Consider the following 20,001-nt stretch of genomic DNA (forward strand, 5'->3'; position numbering starts at 1 on the left):
TCAGGTTTTCATTTTATTAATAAGATCGATGTATTTCCAATATGCATATATCTTGCAACTTGCTGATTTTGCTTTCTCTGCATCCAGCTACAGAGATTATCAGGTCGTATCATTAAAAAAAACAATTATAAAAAATGAACATACATTTATCGTGATCAGAGTGGTCACTGATGTCCTCTTCTATTTTGTGCTCTGCTCGGGAGCCAGTGCCAGGAAGACAGACAACCAGGGACTGACCCAGAAGAGCGGAGCTGGCCCTTGTGGACGCAGACTTGTGGTATTGCTGTACAGTGCCAGCCACCATTTACACACTTCTATCACCCAGCAGTGGAGCGTCCCAGAGCTGCTACAAGAACAGGCTCAGAAAATTCTTTGTCCCCACGGGGCCACGCAACTGCCATTACTGATAAATGAATCATTACACGAGCAACCGGGGGACACGGGAATTTTACTGTCTTGCTGGAGACCTCGATGTAATTCCGGATTGCGGCCAGCAGGAGGCATAAGAACACCAGGGATGGCGCAGACAGTTCGGGCCTGCTACTGCTCCTGGTCACACACACGTTTCAGTAGATGAGGCAAAGTTAATAACAGTTAAAGACAGTTAATAGTTTTTCCGACCCGGGTAAAATACTTGTTTCTCTTAACATAGCACATGCCACTCATTCTCCGTTGTCACACCCTTCACCGTTCGTGTCAAACAACGACAGGTAGGAACCGAAACTAACGTCGACATGAATGAAAGCTGACAGAAGAATTGTTGGCTAAATGAGGAGATGGAATTCAGACAATAACAGTGACTATGAATTAATACGCTTAGCCCTGCAACATTCACAATAATGAGCAACAGGAACAAATGGCAAATGAAGGTTTCGGAATTAGCAAGAATTGAATTGTGTTGTCCAGAAACAATTAACCGTGACGTCAGATAGGAAACTAACAGCTGTTGGTTTGATTGGATACCAAAGCGATACCTGCAGGGGATTTTTCTTTAAAGAAATGAATTTTACTTTTGGCCTTTATCTGACTGCCATAGTAAAGGATCTGAAATGGATACCTACAATTTAAAATAATGTGATGCATACTGTTGACTGTTGGTTTTATTATGTGTTTTTTTTTTTCTTTTCTTAAGCATCTATTCTTGGCTAGTTTTTGCTCGGGGAAACTCAAATCATTAAAAAGACTATGTTCATGTTTTGTTTTCAGATTTGTAGCCTAATCAGAAAGACCGATTTAGCGCTTAATCTTTGTGTAAAAATTCAGAAACATACATTTAATTAGGAGCAAAATTTACAAATAAAAAAAAAACAAAATATCAAAAAAGATGTCAAAAACTGTATTGACAAAAACTTATAGAGATGTCTGCTGGAGAGTCCAGTTAGTGAGTATTCAAATGTTTTTATCTCAGATTTCGAAACAGTTTCTGAGAACAAAAGCAGAATAGTACTCTCCAACAGATGGAAAGTTAACGCCAGTATTTAGTTTAAGAACTTATAGTTGGGTAAAGTACATTTTATGAAGCTGTAAGTGATTTTATTTATTTTTTTTACTGCTGGACTTGTGTTTACATTTTATAATGTGTTGCTACTTTTATGTATAAATTTAAAGAAAAGCCTGAACTTGACTTGGCATAACATAAAGCACTGTGAGACAAAGGGGTTTAAGGTCAGCTGTGTACTTGACAAGCTCAATCTTTCATGTGTGTATTCAGTGTGAGGGTTTGCATGTGTCCTCACTGTATTTGTCCCCAAGTGCATGTTCTTGGCTTGCAGTCGGTCGGACCAGCTGTGCAGCAGGTGGGAACAGGTCCAGTGTGCATGTGTAGAGTAACCAAGCAGGGTTTTGGGCTGTTTGAGTTCTAGGAGAGGGGGGCGGCAGGCCACCTGCCATAGGGGCTTGCCCTGTTCGGATCCCCAATCCCGCCTTTCAACTGGGAGCCAAGTTGGGGTTCTTTCATGTGGGTCTGATCCCCTTAAGACATCAGTAAATATTGAACAAGTCTCGGTCCAGACTCAAACGCATCTGTTGTCATATAGTCTCCACTGCGAGGTGCAGACAAGGAGAGAGAGTGAACACCAGTGGCTCTGTTGCATTAGCTTGGATGTGTTGACTGGGAGCTAAAGTTTATACTTTGCAAACACAAATGCTCACTTTTGACGAGCGTCGGCTAAACCGTGTTCCACTGTAAACAAATACAAGAGCGATGGAGTGACATGGCAGCTGATGAGTGCCAGATTTGATGACATGCGAAGAACACATCGCCAACCTCTCATATGTCAGTTGTGTTTCAGAATCCGTCAGCAGTATTTTAGGACTTTTGTGGACAGATAGGAAGGACAGTTGTACAGTAGAATTAGGATAGATTATAGCATTACGTTTTGTTTTTGTTTTAAATACTTGGGCCTATAATTTTAGAAGAATGCATGAAAGTCAAATAGACCAATAGCCCCACAAATGCAAACAATCTGTCAATTATTCAGATAAGCAGACAAGCTCACGGAACAGGCTGTTCAATGTAAACAACTGTATGGCTACAGATTCAGAGCAGCACCGGCAACACTCATCATACGTTCAGTATTTGTTATCAAATAACTTTGTTCGACGCTGTGTAACTTGAGTGATCTGGTATGCAGTTCTCTTCAACATGGCAGATTTGGGTAGGACTCTCCTAATGCTTGGCATTCTCAAAGTCGTTGAAACTCCCCTTGTAGGACAGGTATGGCGAGTCTCACCCGGTTTCCTCCAGCGTCTCATCTTCAAGCAGGAAGCGCACTACATGTTGTGCTCAACACCTTCATCGTAGTTAAAATGGTGAAGCTGCTTCTCTGGAAGTTTACCCGTTCTCTTTGTGGATTTTGAAATTAGCAAGCAGCTCTCTCAAGTTCTTCACCGGAGATCTACCGGACAGGTAAATGAGGAATTTTTAATTACACAAATGTAATCCAGGAGACAGTCTCATGTCAAGATGTTTACTGGTAAATATTTGTAATATTAGATCTTGGTTTTGTTAATTTAGTCATTGGACTGTGTTTCTTGTGTTTTTATTAGGTCAAGAGAGAAATTTGGCAGAAGTAGGTCCAATCTGGTGTAATTCAGATGGCAGACAACGCTAGTGTTTGATATTGTGTGTGTACAGTGATAAATCCCCTCAAGCGCTTGATCTGTCACCATGTAACTACAACTTAATCTACTGTGTATTCTCACCTTCTGTAATAACACCATGTACAGTAATATTAAGATGCGCCCAGAAGAGTTATCAGATTTTTTTTTGTGCTCTGAAAATACTACAAGCCAATATTTTTTGTGCAGTTGTTTTTATAACTTTTAGCCAGGAAAAAGAGCTTTAGTTAGCGTTTGTGGATTGAGTCTGCATACTTTGGTCCTCAGAAAAATAAAACCAAAGTCTTGATTGTGCTGTTTTTCTGTTTTTTTATTATTTTTATTATTATTCAAAAGGAATCACTCAAGATGGATGCCAAGAAAAAGAACTTCCTGGACAATTTCCGTGTTAAAAAATTGCCGAACTTGAAGAAGCCAAGAAAGAAGCCTCTTGCCAAGCAGGGAAGGCAACTAGCTCACCGGCGCAGTATCTCTGTGCCTGATCTGCGGTTTGTGCCAGGTGAAGCTTTTTCTACAGAGAACGCCTCGGTGTCCACTGCCTCTGATGCAATCTTTTTTGGCATTTCACCAGGTGTGAGTGATACAGATTCTGTTGCAAGTGGCTCTATCACTGATGGGCCACCTCCTTCAGAGAAACTCTCTGTGTCATTCTCAGAAAGCCGTCTCAGATATCCCACAGATAACTCCGCTGCAGCTTTGAATAGAATAAGTGCACCAGTAGAGTCGTTGAGTCTCTATGAAGACATCGATAATATGTGTATGTCGGGTCTGGAGACAAGGGCGGACTCGACTGGAGAACGCATGTATGCACAAGCAGATAAAAAACGCATGAATAAAATACCGATATTTACGTTTGACCCCATTCCTGCACCAAGATCTGTTTACCCCATGGCTATGTCACCAAGACCAGACATGATGGAGAGAGAAAGTCTTTGCACCTCTGAAGACACTTCAGCGGACAGAGGACATTCAGGCACAATTGTAGCGGCTTTAGCCAGAGCGCACTTGCTGGGAGACCAGGGGCCCCCAGAACTAAGGAGCACACAATCTGAGAAGGGCAAGACTTCATTTGGAAAAGGGGCTCCCCAAGCAGTTGGGGAGCGGATTCCTCTGGTATTTGACACTCTGGGTACACCTATGGAGACCGCAGATCGTGCCTCTCTGGACTCGGAGGTGTGCGGGACACCCAGTGAGGAGCAAGTCCACCTGCCCTGGACAACAGACTCAGATGGACTGGACCAAGATCCCATCAGTCCCTTGATTTTGAGAGAATTCTACATAGAGGAATCTCTGCTGGAGGAAGGCCAGCCTGAGGAGGGCGCTGAAGAGTTGGAGGTCAGTTCTATTGGTAATTTTATTAGGCCTTCATGAGATTGCCAGTGTTGTACTTTGCACATCCATGAGGGTCTCTGTGTGAATATTTGTCTACCGGACAATTTGTTGTGACCTCTTGTCAGCGTGACAAAATGCAACCGTGCATGTGCTAGTCGACTGAAGTTGACTCTTTCTTCGGTTGTATTCACATTCACTGGTCTTCTGCACCTCTTTCTTGCTTTCTAAACTCTCCTTTTGTCTGTGAAGGTGTTAGATACAAAAAAACCCAAAGCAGCTCTCCTTCATCTCACACGTATGTCACTATTGCTACTATTAAGTGTGAAGTGCACGTGAACAGAATGTGTCCTCCTGTATACACCAGTTTACTGCACATGTGCAAGGTGTCGTCCGAGGAGACACCTGAAAAGAGTGGTGGACGCAGCTTCTCACGCACACGTCCGTTAAGTAATATAACACAGGCCTTAGCTTAGTGGGGCATATTTTCTTTGAAGTCTACCTGTGCTGTACATGCACTTTGTGGTTTATGAAGTTCAAATTTCAGTGGTACGGTTCAGCTTCTGCACAGAATGATCAATCAAACAGATGCAAACCCATAAATAACACAGTCATGTCATAATCCCTCTGCTGTAGTTCTAGAAAGTTTGATAAAACTCTTTGTATTTTAGAATGTAGACGGACCATACAGACTATAATGCTGTAATAAATCTGCCAAAATCAGGTTATGAGTCAAGTAGATTTTTATGTATGTGTGAAGTTTTATGTATAAAAACACCACAGTTGTATTTTCAGTAACATGCAGCACTATTGCAGTTACCCCCCACACACACGCACCCACACGCGCGCACACACACTATTACAAGCTATCATTTCACATTCAAATAGTATGGTCTGGTTATATCCTGAGAGGTTTCCTCAGCCACTAATATGGTGAATTGCATTCTTTCTGTTAGTGAAGTGGTTTTATTACCCTCGGTCCCTGCAGCGCTTACTCATTATTGAAGATATTATATGTCTCATATACACATATTGTGACACTAACTATGTGCTCTGCTGGTCAGGCATAATAAAAGCATCCTCACATGGCTGATATTCAAAGTAAAGTGACCGCCTGGGATTTGGGTTTAGACAGCCCTTGGGTACAGTTGAAACTGAAACTATTGTATCTTCTTTTAAATACCAACAGAAAACCTTCAGTACGAGTTGGAGTTACAATGTGGTTTGGAGACTTGAATAAAAAAATGCAACACAAGGCTGATAAAATCTCACATTGCCATACACTTGAAACTACTTCCGCTGCTGTGTGTGTCCCTATGATACATTATCTGCAGCCATTAGGCATGCGCTGAATTATGTAATGAAAGCCTTTTTTAGGTGTTTGCATTGTAGCCTTCCGTAACGTCTTTCCATCCTCTCCGTTGCAGATGTCCAGTGAACCATGCGAGTTCTTTGAGGGAGTTCTGCGAGATCCCTCTGAAAACTTGGTGAGTACTTACATGACTGCTGTGCCGACAAGGCTATGCCAAGTACTTTAGTTGTATACTTGCAGCATATAAATGTGAATGGTTCTGCACAGCAGGTTATACCAGGGCTTGAGGCCCAAGGACCCATCCCCCTTCAGAGGTACCTTCTGTCCATCAGCCTGAAGCAGGGACGGAACCTTGCCATCGGAAAAAAGCGGTCTGGTAGGTCTAAAGTCTGTTGGTGCTGCATACGGCTGTTTGCAAGATTCGCCAAAGTCTTGATAAGATGAGCTATATCTTTTATAAGGCTACCATCGAATACTTACCTGTGGATTTTGTTTTTTGAGACACCCTTGGACAGGTGGGTACAGATGTAGAGATACCATGCCTGAATTGAATAGTTCAGTTTTTTTGGCCACAGCTACAACATTGCATGTACATACAGCGTGTTCACATCTTGTTAATCTTGTTGTGTTTGCAACTGCAAAGAAATCAGACCGTCTAACAATGAGAATAACAAACGTGTTAATATGTATGAAGTGTGTTCAGTTAATGCCTCTGTTTGCTCTGAGAGTGACGTCTCCTGTCATGTTGTGTTTGCGCAATGAAAAAAAACAGGAACTGTTTCAGAAGAATGCAGTCAGACCAGTATGACAAGAGAGAGGCTGCGAGAAATCAATCAGTAATTAAACAGAACTCTGACTGTATATGAATCTACTGATGTTGAAACAGTTGACCTTGACTAAGGAAACTGGTACTTATTTATGTAAATCAGTTTATATTAACTGCCTCACATTCCATGCTGTGACACCTGTACTCATTTGTGTGTGTGTGTGTGTGTGTGTGTGTGTGGGGGTAAACATACATTTCTTTTCCTGAAGCTGGTGTTGACTGGTCTCGGTAATCCAGTTGACTTAACTTTTTTGAAATTAGCGACCTCGAGTGGTATTAAATGGAACTACAATATGAAAAGACTGGTCTCATATCTTTTCAGACACACTTTTGGCTGTTCCACAGAAAAAGTGGTCATTGTGCATCACAGGATTTCTCTATAGATCAAAGCTTTGCCCATCACGGCTAACTGACTCCTGCAGGTGGTTTTTGCCATCAGATTCTCCTCTGAGGCCTGTTGGTGGGGAACTCGCTAGGTTTTCTTCTTCTTGACTGGTGCCAACAGACCCTCCCAAGTCCAGTTCCCTACTCAGTGCTAGTTGAGACCTTACTTTCCCTGACAAGATGGCACCACGATGATGCAATCCCCACACGCCCCCTGTCTCGCCACTGTTTGCCCAACAATCAGCACTGTGCCAAAGGCTCTCCAATGGCATACATTGTCATTACATATTCTGAAAGGACCCACGCCACCAGCCCCCACTCTTTGCTTTTTGTTCTTTCCTTTTTTTCTTACCCATTAATTTCCATCGTCACCGTTCTCAGTCATGCCAGAGCTTTTCTCCTTGCTAGCTGCCACATTCTCCTCCTGTCAAGTTGCCTGGAGGTTTCCCTGTCACAGGCTGGCAGGGTGGAGCTGCTGTGGGTCCTGCCTGCCTTTGCGAGATGTTCATTTGGAGTGGGGAGCTGACAGGCCTGACAGCCCATCCCCACAGGGCCTTTGTCATGTGATTCAAGCCTCCCTGCAGGCTCTCTCAAGCACCCCTTTATTCCCCTATACAAATGAAGGCATGGAACTGGCTTTCATTTTTTGGCCAATCTGCATGCAATTGCTGAAACAAAGAAGTCCCATACCCTCACCCCACACACAGACAGACTTTCTTAACAGGCTTGGGAGATTAACACTGGTTGCTTCTAGATTTTGGTATCTGGTTGCCTCACGCTGGCGAGTGTTTCTACTCTTTCACAATTAAACAGCTACATCCCTCTATTTTTGCCATGTGTGGGGCGCCCCCCCCCCCCCCCCCCCCCCATATTTCACTCTCTCACACAACCAGCATGGGGGGAAGGGTGTATATGTGTGTGTGTGTCCATGTATGTGTTATCATACATAGTTTTTAAAGTGACAGTTTGTTCCACACAATGTAAATTTAATTTATATTAAAATGTACTTTCCCCAAATGTATCAGTTAGCAGTGTCTTTATGCAGTGATGATGCTGCAGGGGGGCACTGAGATAGAGATACATGATGGATCAGTGTTGACCCTCATTGGTCATTTTAAAAATGTAACAGTATTGTTGGAATGGCTGATATCTGCCCTGAGCCTTCTTTGCTTATGATCAATTATTAAGGAACAACAATAAATAAATAAATGAAAAAACAAATTTACAATGTTATGTGTTTTTCAGTAATTACAAAATATTATTACGTCATAAATTTGTATTTGTAACAATAAATCAATATTGGTAAAAAAAAAAAAGAAAAAAAGTCTTGCATTCCTATTTTAATGTCCTAACTGATTTTGTGTCTGATTTGCCTTTGTTTTGTTCTTAATGTGAAGGCACCAGTGATCCCTATGTGAAGTTCAAAATGGAAGGAAAGCAGATCTATAAAAGCAAAGTGGTTTATAAAAGCCTGAACCCACGTTGGAATGAGTCCTTCTCCTATCCTCTACGAGAGCGAGATCATACTGTGGAAGTTCGGGTAGGCACGCTGATATGTAGACTCTCTCTCTCTCCATATATATGTCTGTATGTATGCGTGTGTGTGTGTGTGTGTATTTATATGTGTATGTATATATTTAGATATAATTGTGTGTATATGTATATTTATTTGTATATGCTATATATAATACATATAATTTATGTATATACACATACACATATGTTTGTATATACATATAAACTTATGTGTATGTACTTAAAATGCACGCACGCACACACACACACACACACACACACTCACACACACGGTCACATCATCAAAATCCGAATTTTTGTTATGTTGTTGCAGGTCTATGATAAAAACCGAACAGCTGATGAGTTCATGGGTTCCAGCTCTATTTCCTTGAAGAGTCTTGAATTATACAAGTGAGTTTATATGTATGTGTGTGTGGATGTATGTGTGTTCATATAAATATATTGATAAAATATGTTTAGATAAAGAAATGAGTGACTCCAAAAGTGTGAGCCACAGCCTCCTGGTGGCCAATGAACATATTGCAGACAGGTCAAGAGAGGTCATTTCCAGACAATGAACAGAAATGTCTTACTTTACAATTGAAGATAAATAAATATATAAGGAAATATTTAGTGATATTTCAAACAAACTGGGCTGCAACCTTATGTTGGGAATGGTTTGAATAGATTGTTGAAATAATATCCATAAGTGATTGTCTGTAATGTTCAGGCCCCTCTTATGTCTCACTACAGAACCTATGAAATGGAGCTAAGACTTGATGATCCTAAAAATAAGGAGAGTGACATGGGAGTGATTGTGGTTGATGCTTGCATGATGTTTAGGGATGCAACCATCAAAAGAAGCCCTGTAAGTATCTCTGGTGGGAAAGGATTTTATTGTTAAAAAATCTCTCTAAATCAATTGCACTGATTTTGTAATTTCTTGTTTTTCATAGAGATGGCCTGCAAAGAAGAATAAGGTATGGACTTTTACATCGTCACAAATACTCTTGAAATCTAATCATATCAAGAATGTCATCATTATTACGTTCAACTGTCTCCTACTGCTGGCCTCTATATCAAACACTAGGGGGCAGTAGCTCACTGTGCTATGTTAAAACAAAGAACAAGGTGCATGCTTGCTACACCAGTTTTTGTGTGTCACCTTGGTTTCAGCACAGACTATTGCTTTTGTGGTTTCACACTGAAACCTTATTGCCAATGCATAATATTTTCAGAGGTATCATTTGCTGTGGAAAATAAAGTATCACACAATATTACATTCTGATCAAAATCAAAATAATAATATTGACCAGATATGTTGTCATAAAAGAGCTCTTAGATGAGTATTATAGAGCAGTAATTGGTTTTGTAGTAAACAAAGTTCCATCTCCTCTCAAGTGATTTTCAATATATTGCAGCTGTAATTAGATTCAGAGTGAAAGAGTTGGGTGTCTGTTTGGGACTCGCACTGCCGTGTGTGGGTTTATATTCACACCTATGTAGTCACTACATCTGCCACTGTTCAGTCTCTTGATGGTCCAGTAGACAATCTCAATTTGAAATTAGATGACAAAGGAATGAAGCCATTTTCATACACATTGTAGGTTATCCACTACAGATGGTTAAAGATGCTCAAAGGGAGACAGAAATGTGTGATGGGACTCAACACAATGTTCTCCTGCCTAAGTCACAGTGCTAATTTAACAATGTAACAATGCTACCCCCCCCCTTTCATTTTTGACAAACATACAATATCTTATTGCATTTAACACCTACCCTGGAAGTGCTGAATAGCCAGCTCTTACAGTTCTTCCTCCCCCTCTTTCCCAACATCGTTTTCTCCCTCTGTGTTACCACCACAGAGACAGGGAATGGCAAGTGCCTAAGTAAAACTCTGCTGTGTGATAGTGTTTCAAACAGGAGGGGGGAGGGGGGGGGGCGCATGGGAGAAACAGGAGGGGGGCTCTGCTGTTCGAGGCATGCTGCCAGTGTGGGATGCCTAAGATCGGCAAGGCTGATAATTCCCAGGCATAGTGGGCAATAACCCAGATGTTAGGAAGTAATATCACAGCTGTGGATGGACAGTGCTGAGGTACCAGCCAAATGGACCTGGGTCTGAGCTCATCATGCTTGTCCCCATGCTGTCCCACCATATGGAAGCAATCGTACAGCCCTTTTAGGACCAGGAATAGATTCTCTTTAGGGGCCACTTACAGTTAAGTGGAATTGTTTTATTGGCTGCTGAGATAGAAATGTGTCCAAGATAAACACTTGGGATGACTTGGCTGAGGCCTGTTTTATATCGCTCCTCCACTCCCTCTGTTCTTCTTCTTTTGAAGGGGCTGATATTTATAGGGCTGTGCCTGTGGTATTCCATGTTAATTCAGGTCCCTGAGATGTGCTTTGATCCCCTCCGGATTGGGTGGCAATGTGGGTTGTGACCCCGTAGTGAAGAGGAGGGGCCGGAGTGGCAGGGGAGTTGTAGTGGGGCTGTTTGAAGCGGCGTCACCGGGGCAGCCGAAGGAGCTGGGCAATCAAAGAGGTTAGAGCAGATTACGGTCCTGCTCTTTAATTACAGTTAGCCCTACACAACCTCTCTGCTGTTTGTTTTTACAGCTCTGGCCTATCACCGCATGGCCTCACGGGAACTCTAACATGGAAACATATCAAGGCCCCCCTCTCTCTCTCTCTCTCTCTCTCTCTCTCTCTCTCTCTCTCTCTCTGTTCCTCTGTGACACATGGCAGGAGAAGTGAATTATTTTCCTTCATTTTCCAGAGAGTTGTCATTTTTGGAGCTTCACCTCTGTGGAAAATATTTAGCCGGCGAAATTCAAATTTTGTGGGATTCTCCAACAATACAGTAAACTCTGATGCCGGCCATACATGCTGCATGGATGCATGATTTGCTGAGAGAGAGCTGAGCGGTTTGCATCATTACTCACTGCCGCCTGCTGTCTCTGGTGCAGTATGCCAAGTGTCCTGCCTCCCCACACTCAGTCTGAGAGCCAGTGATGAGTGGGACTGTCACAGTCAGGGACATCTGGCTGCTCGTTGACGTCCCTCTCTTCCTCTCTCTCCAGGATCCTCTGTGGTGTGGCTTGCCTGTCAAAAAAGATGTGATAATGTGCTCCAACAGAGATGTGCTGTATAGTATAAACCTTTTGTCTTAATTTTATGCGCTCTGTCAAATTGATGAGGTCTCAGGGTGAGGCAGGAGCAGGTAAACAGAGGGGAGCACACAGAATGTCATCAAAAGTCTTCCCCTATTTTTATAAACAAAATGTAATTTCTGTATGGTACCACAGAAGGCTGTGCCATCTCAGCTCCTGACTGATGCGCACAAGAACCAGCTGAAGAACCAGACGTGGACTGGAGTGCTCAATATCACCTTAGTAGAGGGACAGGATCTGCCGCAGTATGGCCACGGGGACATTTACGTCCGCTTCCGACTTGGCGATCAGAAATACAAGAGCAAGGTTGGACTTTGAAAAAGTCTCTGTCTTATACCTCTTCCTCTGCACTCCCACTTCTCATGCTCTCCTGTCTCTTTAATATCTTTTCTTTATACTTGAAGTCTTTCTTCCCTGCCCCTATCTCTTACTTCCCCGCTTCTTCCCTCAGCAGGTGCCTGTCAGTGACTCACCTCCACCTTGGCTCACTGGGCCATGGCAGAGGCAGCTCATTAGACTGGGCAAGGCTGCCACTCACTTCTCTCTGTGCTACGGTTGCTGGGCTTCATTGCCTTCATTTGCATACTCAGCATGCCCCTGTTCATCTACCTGTACTTGTTTGCCTCCCCCCTGATGATTCTATGGCGCACTTGTCTTGTGTTGTCGTGTCATTCCTTTGTAAACCTCTCTGCTTCCCTCTCTGCTTGTTTGTTTGTTTGTTGAACAAAGCTGATTCTAATTGGAAGCTGTCAGTGTTTACAATCCCAGAGAGGCTACCGAGGTGTACACATACAAGCACACACAAATAGAGACATATACACACACCTCTCTTTCTCCTTTCCTGCCTTGCTCTGCTTCGGACTGAATGAAGACTTAATCCACCTGTCATGCAGGAGCTGCTCGGTCTGATCATGCATTAAAGTTGACATTGCGTCAGAGTGTGTGTGCACGCGCATGCGTGTGTGTTTTCATGTTACTGTATGAGCTGAATCTGTGTCTTTACTGCCCTCAGAACCTTCGCATTCAGGCCAATCCCCAGTGGAGAGAGCAGTTTGACTTCAATCAGTTCGTAGATAACCAGGAACCTCTGCAGGTGGAGGTGTATTCAAAGAGAGGCAGGAAGGGTGAGGAATCATGGGGAATGTGAGTATTTCCTGGTGTTAATTTTGCCCACGTTTGCTCCTTCCACAGAACTAGTTGGCCTTACGTGTTTCAACGGAACGCTTTTTATCTTTTGTGTGTCAGGTTTGAGATCGACCTATCTAGACTTCCTGTTAATGAGAGGCAGCTCTACACTCATGCGCTGGGCCCAGGAAAGGGGAGGCTGGTGTTTTTGGTCACCCTTAAACCCTGCTGGGGAGTCTCCATGTCTGACATCGAGACGGCCACCTTGGAGAAGTCTGATAAGAGAGAAACAGTAATGGAGAAATATGTATGTTTTTTTTTGTATTTTTGTGGGTTAAAAGAGTCCGCAAATATTGGTATCCTGCAGGCATTCGTAGTTATTAGTTACATGGATTTTGAGCTGTAAACACATACTCACTCAATAGCGTTTAAGAAATACAGTGACATGCCAGTTGTTACAATTTGTTGGAGTACATTTCTTCACCATGGCCATAAAAGCGTCCTCTAACAAGATTTTAATTGTATTCATTTTTTTCTCTCCAGAGCCTCAAGAACTCGCACCAGTGCGTGCAGGATGTCGGCTTCCTTCAGGTGAAGGTTCTAAAGGCAAATGATCTTCCTGCAACAGACCTCAACGGTACCCTGGAAGCGTTCTTTTCCTTATTCTCATGGTCATGGCCTTTTCGTACATTAAATATTAAAGCAGATTTGTCATCTGCAGGAAAAAGCAACCCCTTATGTGTTATTGAATTGGGAAACAGCAAACTTCAAACCCACACTATCTACAAGACCCTCAATCCAGAGTGGAACAAAGCATTTACATTGTAAGTGGGACATCTGGTATAAGAATCAGGACATGTCTTGTGTTTAATCTTTAATAATTCAGTATGAATAACATTGTGCTACTCGGATATTACAGCCCAATTAGGGACATCCATGATGTAGTAGAGGTGACTGTGCTGGATGAGAATGGAGACAGAGCCCCAAACTTTTTGGGAAAAGTAGCCATTCCACTACTGACTGTAAGTTTGTTCGTAATCAACATTTCCACAGTAATGTCGTATGATTTAGTTGACCATGAGGGTCATTGGTGGGATTTTTACATTGGATTTTGGAATATTGCGAAAATAAGCTCAGTTATACACCAAAGTTTATAAAACATTTTGTTTCACAAGATTATCTTCACAAATGAACACCACTTTTATGATTTTTGAAGCATTAATTGAATCGTTAGAAGCACAAAGTTGGCTTTCATTCTCAGAAATAATTACAGTGTGGAAGCAGTACATCCATGTCACCACAACTAGCATCGTGCTTCTTTTTCTTTTTTGTGTGTTTATGTCCATGACAACCTCTTTAGTATAGTTTGCCACTTGTTCGAAACTACTTCTTTTAAAATGTATAAAAATACTTCCAAATTCATTAGTGTGGAATTTCAGTGCGGTGACCGCAAACTCTGTTTCACCCAATCAAAAATAACTTTGAGAAAAAGGAACTAGACATTAACAATGCTAAATTATTGCCAGGTAGAAGGTCCCATGCTCTCTTTTAGTAAATACTGTATTTCTACATTCCGTCAGGTTCAGAATGAGCAGCAGATATGTCTGTTCTTGAAGAAGGAGAACTTGAGTTGTGCATCCAAAGGAACCATCACACTGGTGCTGGAAGTAATTTACAACAAAGTAAGGAGCACATGCTTTTTTTTAGAGAGGCGACAAAGATGTGCTTAAGTATTATTATTATATAAAGATCCTTATAATCTTTCATTGTCCTAGATCGGAGCTGGTATCAGAACTTTCAAACCAAAGGAAGCAAAATTAATGGAGGAAAACCCCAAGTTCAACAAAAAGGTTACTTCTATCAATGTTTTTTAATAGAATCTAGCAAATGAAACAATAAGACTCACCGGAAGACTCGCAAATAAAGTGCCCACATGGTCATAGCTTGGATTGGTCATAGTCAACCTTATTAGTTTAATTGTCTTGAAACATTTAAATTCACAAGTAGAAAATAAGGGGTTGTAAAGCTGATTGAACCTCATTGCAGAGCCATAAACATTATGTCCAGTATCAAAGGATACTAACTGGTGTTTTGTTCCAATTATTTCCCATTAGGTTCTTGCCCGGAATATATATCGGGTTCGAAAAATCAGCACAGCAGTTCTGTACACGTTACAGTACATTAAAAGCTGTTTTCAATGGGAGAGCACGCAACGGAGTCTAATAGCCTTTCTGGTAAGTCATTGCCTCACGTTAATGATCTCTCTTTAAGCCTTGGGGCGAACAAGTTTTGTCCCATTTCACTGCAGCCCAGTGTTAACGCTTTTATTTTATGTGAATTAGATGTTGAGGAGGATCTCTGGTTTTAGCCATGTTCTCTCTCAGCGAGTCTTTTCCCAGGAAAAACAATGGCTGCCTTCTGTTTTTATCCCAAGCGTATGTGATGGATGTGCTTTATCCTTTAACTCAAACCCCACTTGGCTTTCCTTCACTTCTGATGACATTAGAGTGTATTTGAAGGGGTGGGGTTTGGGCGTTTGTACATCTGACTTCTTAGCAAAGCCTCCTAACCCGGGGGACGGTGTAAGGAGGATCACAGTCTCAGCTTCCTTGGGTGGAGGAGTGACAGTCCACCTCTGAGATTTGAACCTTGTTTAAATGTCTCTGTTTAGCTGTTTTTAATGAGGGTATGTGATCTAAGGTCCTAAGCTTAAATAATCTTAAATCACCCTGTGAATCCCCCTTAGTACAGCACATGTAATGTCATGATTAAGAGTGTACACTTGCCATGAAAGCCCTGCCAGCGCAGTGTCAGGGTGAGGAAGCGGTCACAGACAGGGTGTGTGAAGAACTCTCCTTTCACCGCCTTTCTTCTGTCTGCTCTGTCTCAGGATGACATGCAATTCATACCTGGTGTATTCTATAAGCCTTTCTCACTGATCCTGAGGTGCATATCCCCTCAGGCAATGGCCGGGCTCAGTGTATCACAGCCTTTGCAACCGAGAGACACACAGACAGGCAGGAGGACACACAGACAGGAAGACGGAGAACAATGCGGACGATTGTATAAGGACAGAGTGGGAGGCAGGCTACTATCTGGGAAAGAAAGTTAGAACGCAGAAAGAGGAAGACAGTTGGGTAAGAGTGCGATCTCAGAAGGTAGATAGGGAGAGACTGGGAGGCAGGGATACGGGCAGGAGAGCAGGAGGATAGGCAGGCTGACAGGTGACAGGTCAGCGGGATGGGGCCATCTTCTTCCACCTATAATTAGATCCTCCACAGGCGATGGGAGTGTGTGGTGGCACACTCTAATCTTTCATTTCCACTTCTACTCTACCTGCTGTTTAGCACTACAGCACACAAAATAGAGATCTTCTAATGAAGGGAAAGGACTCACACATGGACTATCATCATTGATGATGAAGCAGAGTGCTTCCCCATCTGCAGCTTTTCTGTCAGTGAAGATGATCCTTTTTATTTATTTATTTTTTATAATAAAAATGGAGCTGTTTTCAGACACTCGCACAAACTCATATTTTTCAGTTTAGTTTGTAACAGAGGCTTACACCGTTGTGTGCGATGAGGTGTGCTTTAAGTGTTGAAGGTGTCTGATGAGAACAGTCGGAGTGAAGTGTGTTCATCACGCAGTCATCAGCTGACTCCAGCTTCAGTGCAGCGCAGCCAAGGGCCTGGGGACTTTTTTTTTTTTTTTAAGAATTGGGGTTGTTCTTCCAGCCGTCCCATTCTCCTTAACATAACATCTAAGGAACGCCTCAAGGTAGTTCATACCAATGTGACCTCCAGTGTCCACTTGGATTTAGGGATTTGCTGAAAAGATCTTGGTGGTCCAAGGTCAGGGTCACATTTATCCTCATGACCACCTCAGGAGTGTTTGGAGGAAATTTGATGACATCTAGCACGAACGTCCTCAAAGTATTTATTTTATGACAACCACTGTTTGTCTGGTAAGAGACTGTCTGGACAAAAAAAACAAACAAAAAAAAAACACCTGTTGAAAAGATTAATTCATGAACTTTTTAACTTGGCTTTAAATTTAAACCAACATTTCAGTACATTTTATTTAAAGTCCGCCACAACGGAGGCATAAATGCTGTTTTCCTACAAGCACAGCAAACATAATAACATGTAAATATTGCATGTGATTGATAGAAACAAGGAGAAAAAAAAAAAAACCTGACTTGCTCCGCTGTCTGAGAGTTACAACAAGGCCTTGACCGACTGTATTTACATGGCTGGTGTCATGCCACTCTCCACACTAGTGCCCCTTGCCCACTCCGAGGCCAGCCGCTGTACAACAACTCCTCCTCCAAGTCATCATTTGCAATTAAGTTAGTGTTTGGAGCTGTCTAAAGCAGCATGTGCCTTAATGAAAGCAGCTCCCACTCCTATCTTTATATCTTTAGGCAGTGGTAATAAGGTAACTGATTCAGACATTGACAGATGGCCTGTACTTGCCTCTCAGATGTGCATAATTATACCACTAGTGTCTGCTCCTTTCCACAGCGGCAGGCAGCGCAGGGCTTCTCAGGGTATGCCGGTAGGAAACGCTGCAGTGGTGGGTCTAGCTTTAATATACATTACAATACATTATTTATCAAGCAGGCAGACCAGTCCTACCCTTTTACACCGTATACATCCTGTAATGCATTATGGCTGCTGTGGTTTCTGCTGGGACTGCGGGATGCTTGCATAGTGCTTTACCAGGAATACTTAGCCATTATATCACTCAGTCCCACAGGCCAATTTTCTGACCTCCACACAGCATGCAGTCTACATTTTTATCCTGTTTATGTAGATTCATGTATGCATTATGAAGTGGTTGTTGGTGTGTGGTGTGTGAGGTATTCATATTTTGCATGAGGGATCACTCCTGGTTCACAAGTGGAGGGGAAAAGGGGAAAAAAAAAAGGCTATTTGACAAGTTCTTGTTCATTGTTCATATCAGGAAAACTTTTCCAGGGAACGTGAATCCAGCATTTACAGATTAATGGTTGATTTGCTGCTACTGGGTGTTATTGTTTGAGAAAACTCTGGAAACAATGGAAAGACTTTCCGTATTGTCAAAGTTTGCAGGTGCAGGAGGCTACTTGTTTCTAGTGTGCAATCTCATCAGCAGAGTCTCTACTGTTTGAAGCTGCTTCCGACATTCCACCATTGGCTTGCAGTTTTAAAATAGAGTCTCTCTAATTAGGTAATGTAACAAAAAAAAAAAGAAAAAAGAAACATTCTCACGCATTTAAACAAAGTTCTGGCAAATCCTCATAAACATTTTCATCAGTGAACGGAAATACAAACAAGAAATTTTGATTTTTTTTTTTTATTTTTTCCCCCCGGGTTTGTTTATGCTACAGTAATGAGCCTAGGATCTACGCTTTTCAAGAGTTTGACAACAGCATGTTCCTTTCTCTGAGAGAGAGGAAATGTGACAGCTAAAATCTTCATAAAATAACGGCCTTTAGATGTGCTTTTCACTAAGACTGAGCGAGATGAATGTGCTATACATCAGCAGTGACTGCAGAGGGGTCACCCAGAGTTCTTTGCTGCACACAAGTCTACGACCTGTAGATGGAGCTACAGCACTGCTGGAGATATGATTGGCGGCACTAAGGAGATCATTTACTTTTCCCAACAGGAGCCATTCGTGGGAACAACTTGTAATAGTGAAATCCTCCATTCTGTGCATTAGACCAAGAGACACAAGATGAAGAAAGCAAAAAAAAAAAAAAAAAGAGGGAAAAAAAAGCTAAATTAGCATGTATTAGCCAGGCAAATTAATCTGTTTTAGAAGTTTAAAGTTGAGAACAATTTTGATTTAGATGAAATGGATGAAAGTTTAAAAAAAGAAAAAAGATAATTTACACTTGAAAGCTGATTTTGAGCTTTGCTGTCATTAGACCGCTTTAAGTATTTAAGTAGAATTAATATTTAAACATATGAGGTACCTCATCTGTCAGGAGTTGGACTAGAAAGAAACCTGTATACCTTATGTGAGTATTTGAACCATTTTCTTTTTGACACTGCCAGGTAGCAACCGCTTTAGACATCATTTGACAGCCTGTGAAATGCTGATTGCCTCACATCACACACTGTAAAGATGGCATTTGATGAATGTTTGATGCGGTGCAGCTGTAAACACACTTGGCAGCTGCAACTGCCGTTTTTTGGGGGGGTGGGGGTGGGGGGGGGGGCGGCGGCTTGATATAATCATCGTCTCCCCAGATGAGGGCAGGGCAGGGTCAGATCTGGCTCCAGAGGTCTCGGGTGACCACCTGTGCAGAACCCTTGGCAGCGAAGGCCATTAACCAGAACACCAGCCTGGCTAAGATCAAAGACGTAATCAGAGTTGTCATAATTGTTCTTGTTAACACTGTCCCTGAAAATGAGATGCTTTGTGAGTCTTGGATCTGGCCATTTGTGGTTTGCTGCATTGCAGTGTAGCCCAGCATTTGTGAAAAGGACCGTGCACGCCTGTGAATCGTCTCCTTGTTTCTGCTTTGCATCTGTTTTCTCTCTGTTTTGAAAAAAGTTGGAGGCCTCAAAGGAGTGGGTTTCTTCAGTCTCATGGGGGTTGCACTCTCCATCTCCGTGGCTGTGGGAGTTCTCACAGACTGTGCAGTGGGAATGTGTCTCGTAGGAAAAAGTGATGGCTGTATGTTGAAGTGTGCATTCACGGTTTTAAGTCTGTGATCTATTAATTATTAAATGATAGGCTGTGAGTACTTGCGAGCTGCTCAGCGATGGCTCTCGAGTATTGTTATTATTTAGCCGCCCCGAATGAGTGTGTCAGTTGACAGCTCTCGAGGTTCTCTGAAAATGTTGTGTAACCTTGAAACATGCCCCTTTATTAGCAGAATTAATAAGATTTCTCCTCATTAGAGTTGTGAAATGTTCTCAATTAATGTTGGACATAGATTTCTGTTCTAAACTAACAGAATTCATCGTTAATGTTAGGACATAGATTTCTGTTCTAAACTAACAGAATTCATCGTTAATGTTAGGACATAGATTTCTGTTCTAAACTAACAGAATTCATCGTTAATGTTAGGACATAGATTTCTGTTCTAAACTAACAGAATTCATCGTTGTTGTTGTTGGGTTTTTTTTAAGCATCGAGTAACTTCAGTTTGAATAAACATGTTGACCTGAGAATGTTTTATTTGGTGTAAGTATTCTGTCTCAGTTTTCTGTGTTAAACCC

At 42.1% G+C, this 20,001-nt stretch overlaps 1 protein-coding gene across 3 annotated transcripts in view; it reads left to right on the forward strand.

Moving 5' to 3' along the window:
* Window positions 1-207: 207 nt before the first annotated feature.
* Window positions 208-20,001, forward strand: part of mctp2a (multiple C2 domains, transmembrane 2a) — a 34,532-nt gene continuing 14,738 nt past the window's right edge. Inside the window, exons 1-18 of one of the 3 annotated variants that reach the window (XM_086208948.1) lie at window positions 208-710; window positions 2,652-2,908; window positions 3,457-4,455; window positions 5,877-5,936; window positions 6,029-6,137; window positions 8,369-8,511; window positions 8,821-8,897; window positions 9,240-9,354; window positions 9,443-9,466; window positions 11,795-11,965; window positions 12,672-12,802; window positions 12,905-13,091; window positions 13,328-13,421; window positions 13,506-13,608; window positions 13,704-13,806; window positions 14,365-14,466; window positions 14,560-14,634; window positions 14,899-15,018. In XM_086208948.1, coding sequence (XP_086065074.1) covers window positions 3,469-4,455; window positions 5,877-5,936; window positions 6,029-6,137; window positions 8,369-8,511; window positions 8,821-8,897; window positions 9,240-9,354; window positions 9,443-9,466; window positions 11,795-11,965; window positions 12,672-12,802; window positions 12,905-13,091; window positions 13,328-13,421; window positions 13,506-13,608; window positions 13,704-13,806; window positions 14,365-14,466; window positions 14,560-14,634; window positions 14,899-15,018 — 2,601 coding nt within the window. In that variant the 5' untranslated portion in view covers window positions 208-710; window positions 2,652-2,908; window positions 3,457-3,468. Of the gene's footprint in view, window positions 711-1,252; window positions 2,909-3,456; window positions 4,456-5,876; window positions 5,937-6,028; window positions 6,138-8,368; window positions 8,512-8,820; window positions 8,898-9,239; window positions 9,355-9,442; window positions 9,467-11,794; window positions 11,966-12,671; window positions 12,803-12,904; window positions 13,092-13,327; window positions 13,422-13,505; window positions 13,609-13,703; window positions 13,807-14,364; window positions 14,467-14,559; window positions 14,635-14,898; window positions 15,019-20,001 lie in introns of those variants that run through there. The other 2 variants (XM_086208947.1, XM_086208949.1) reach the window with 2 other exon arrangements.

This window comes from Aulostomus chinensis, chromosome 7, assembly GCF_037954235.1.
Source record: "Aulostomus chinensis isolate RoL2024-O1b breed Wild chromosome 7, RoL_Achi_v1.0, whole genome shotgun sequence".
Classification (NCBI taxonomy): domain Eukaryota; kingdom Metazoa; phylum Chordata; class Actinopteri; order Syngnathiformes; family Aulostomidae; genus Aulostomus; species Aulostomus chinensis.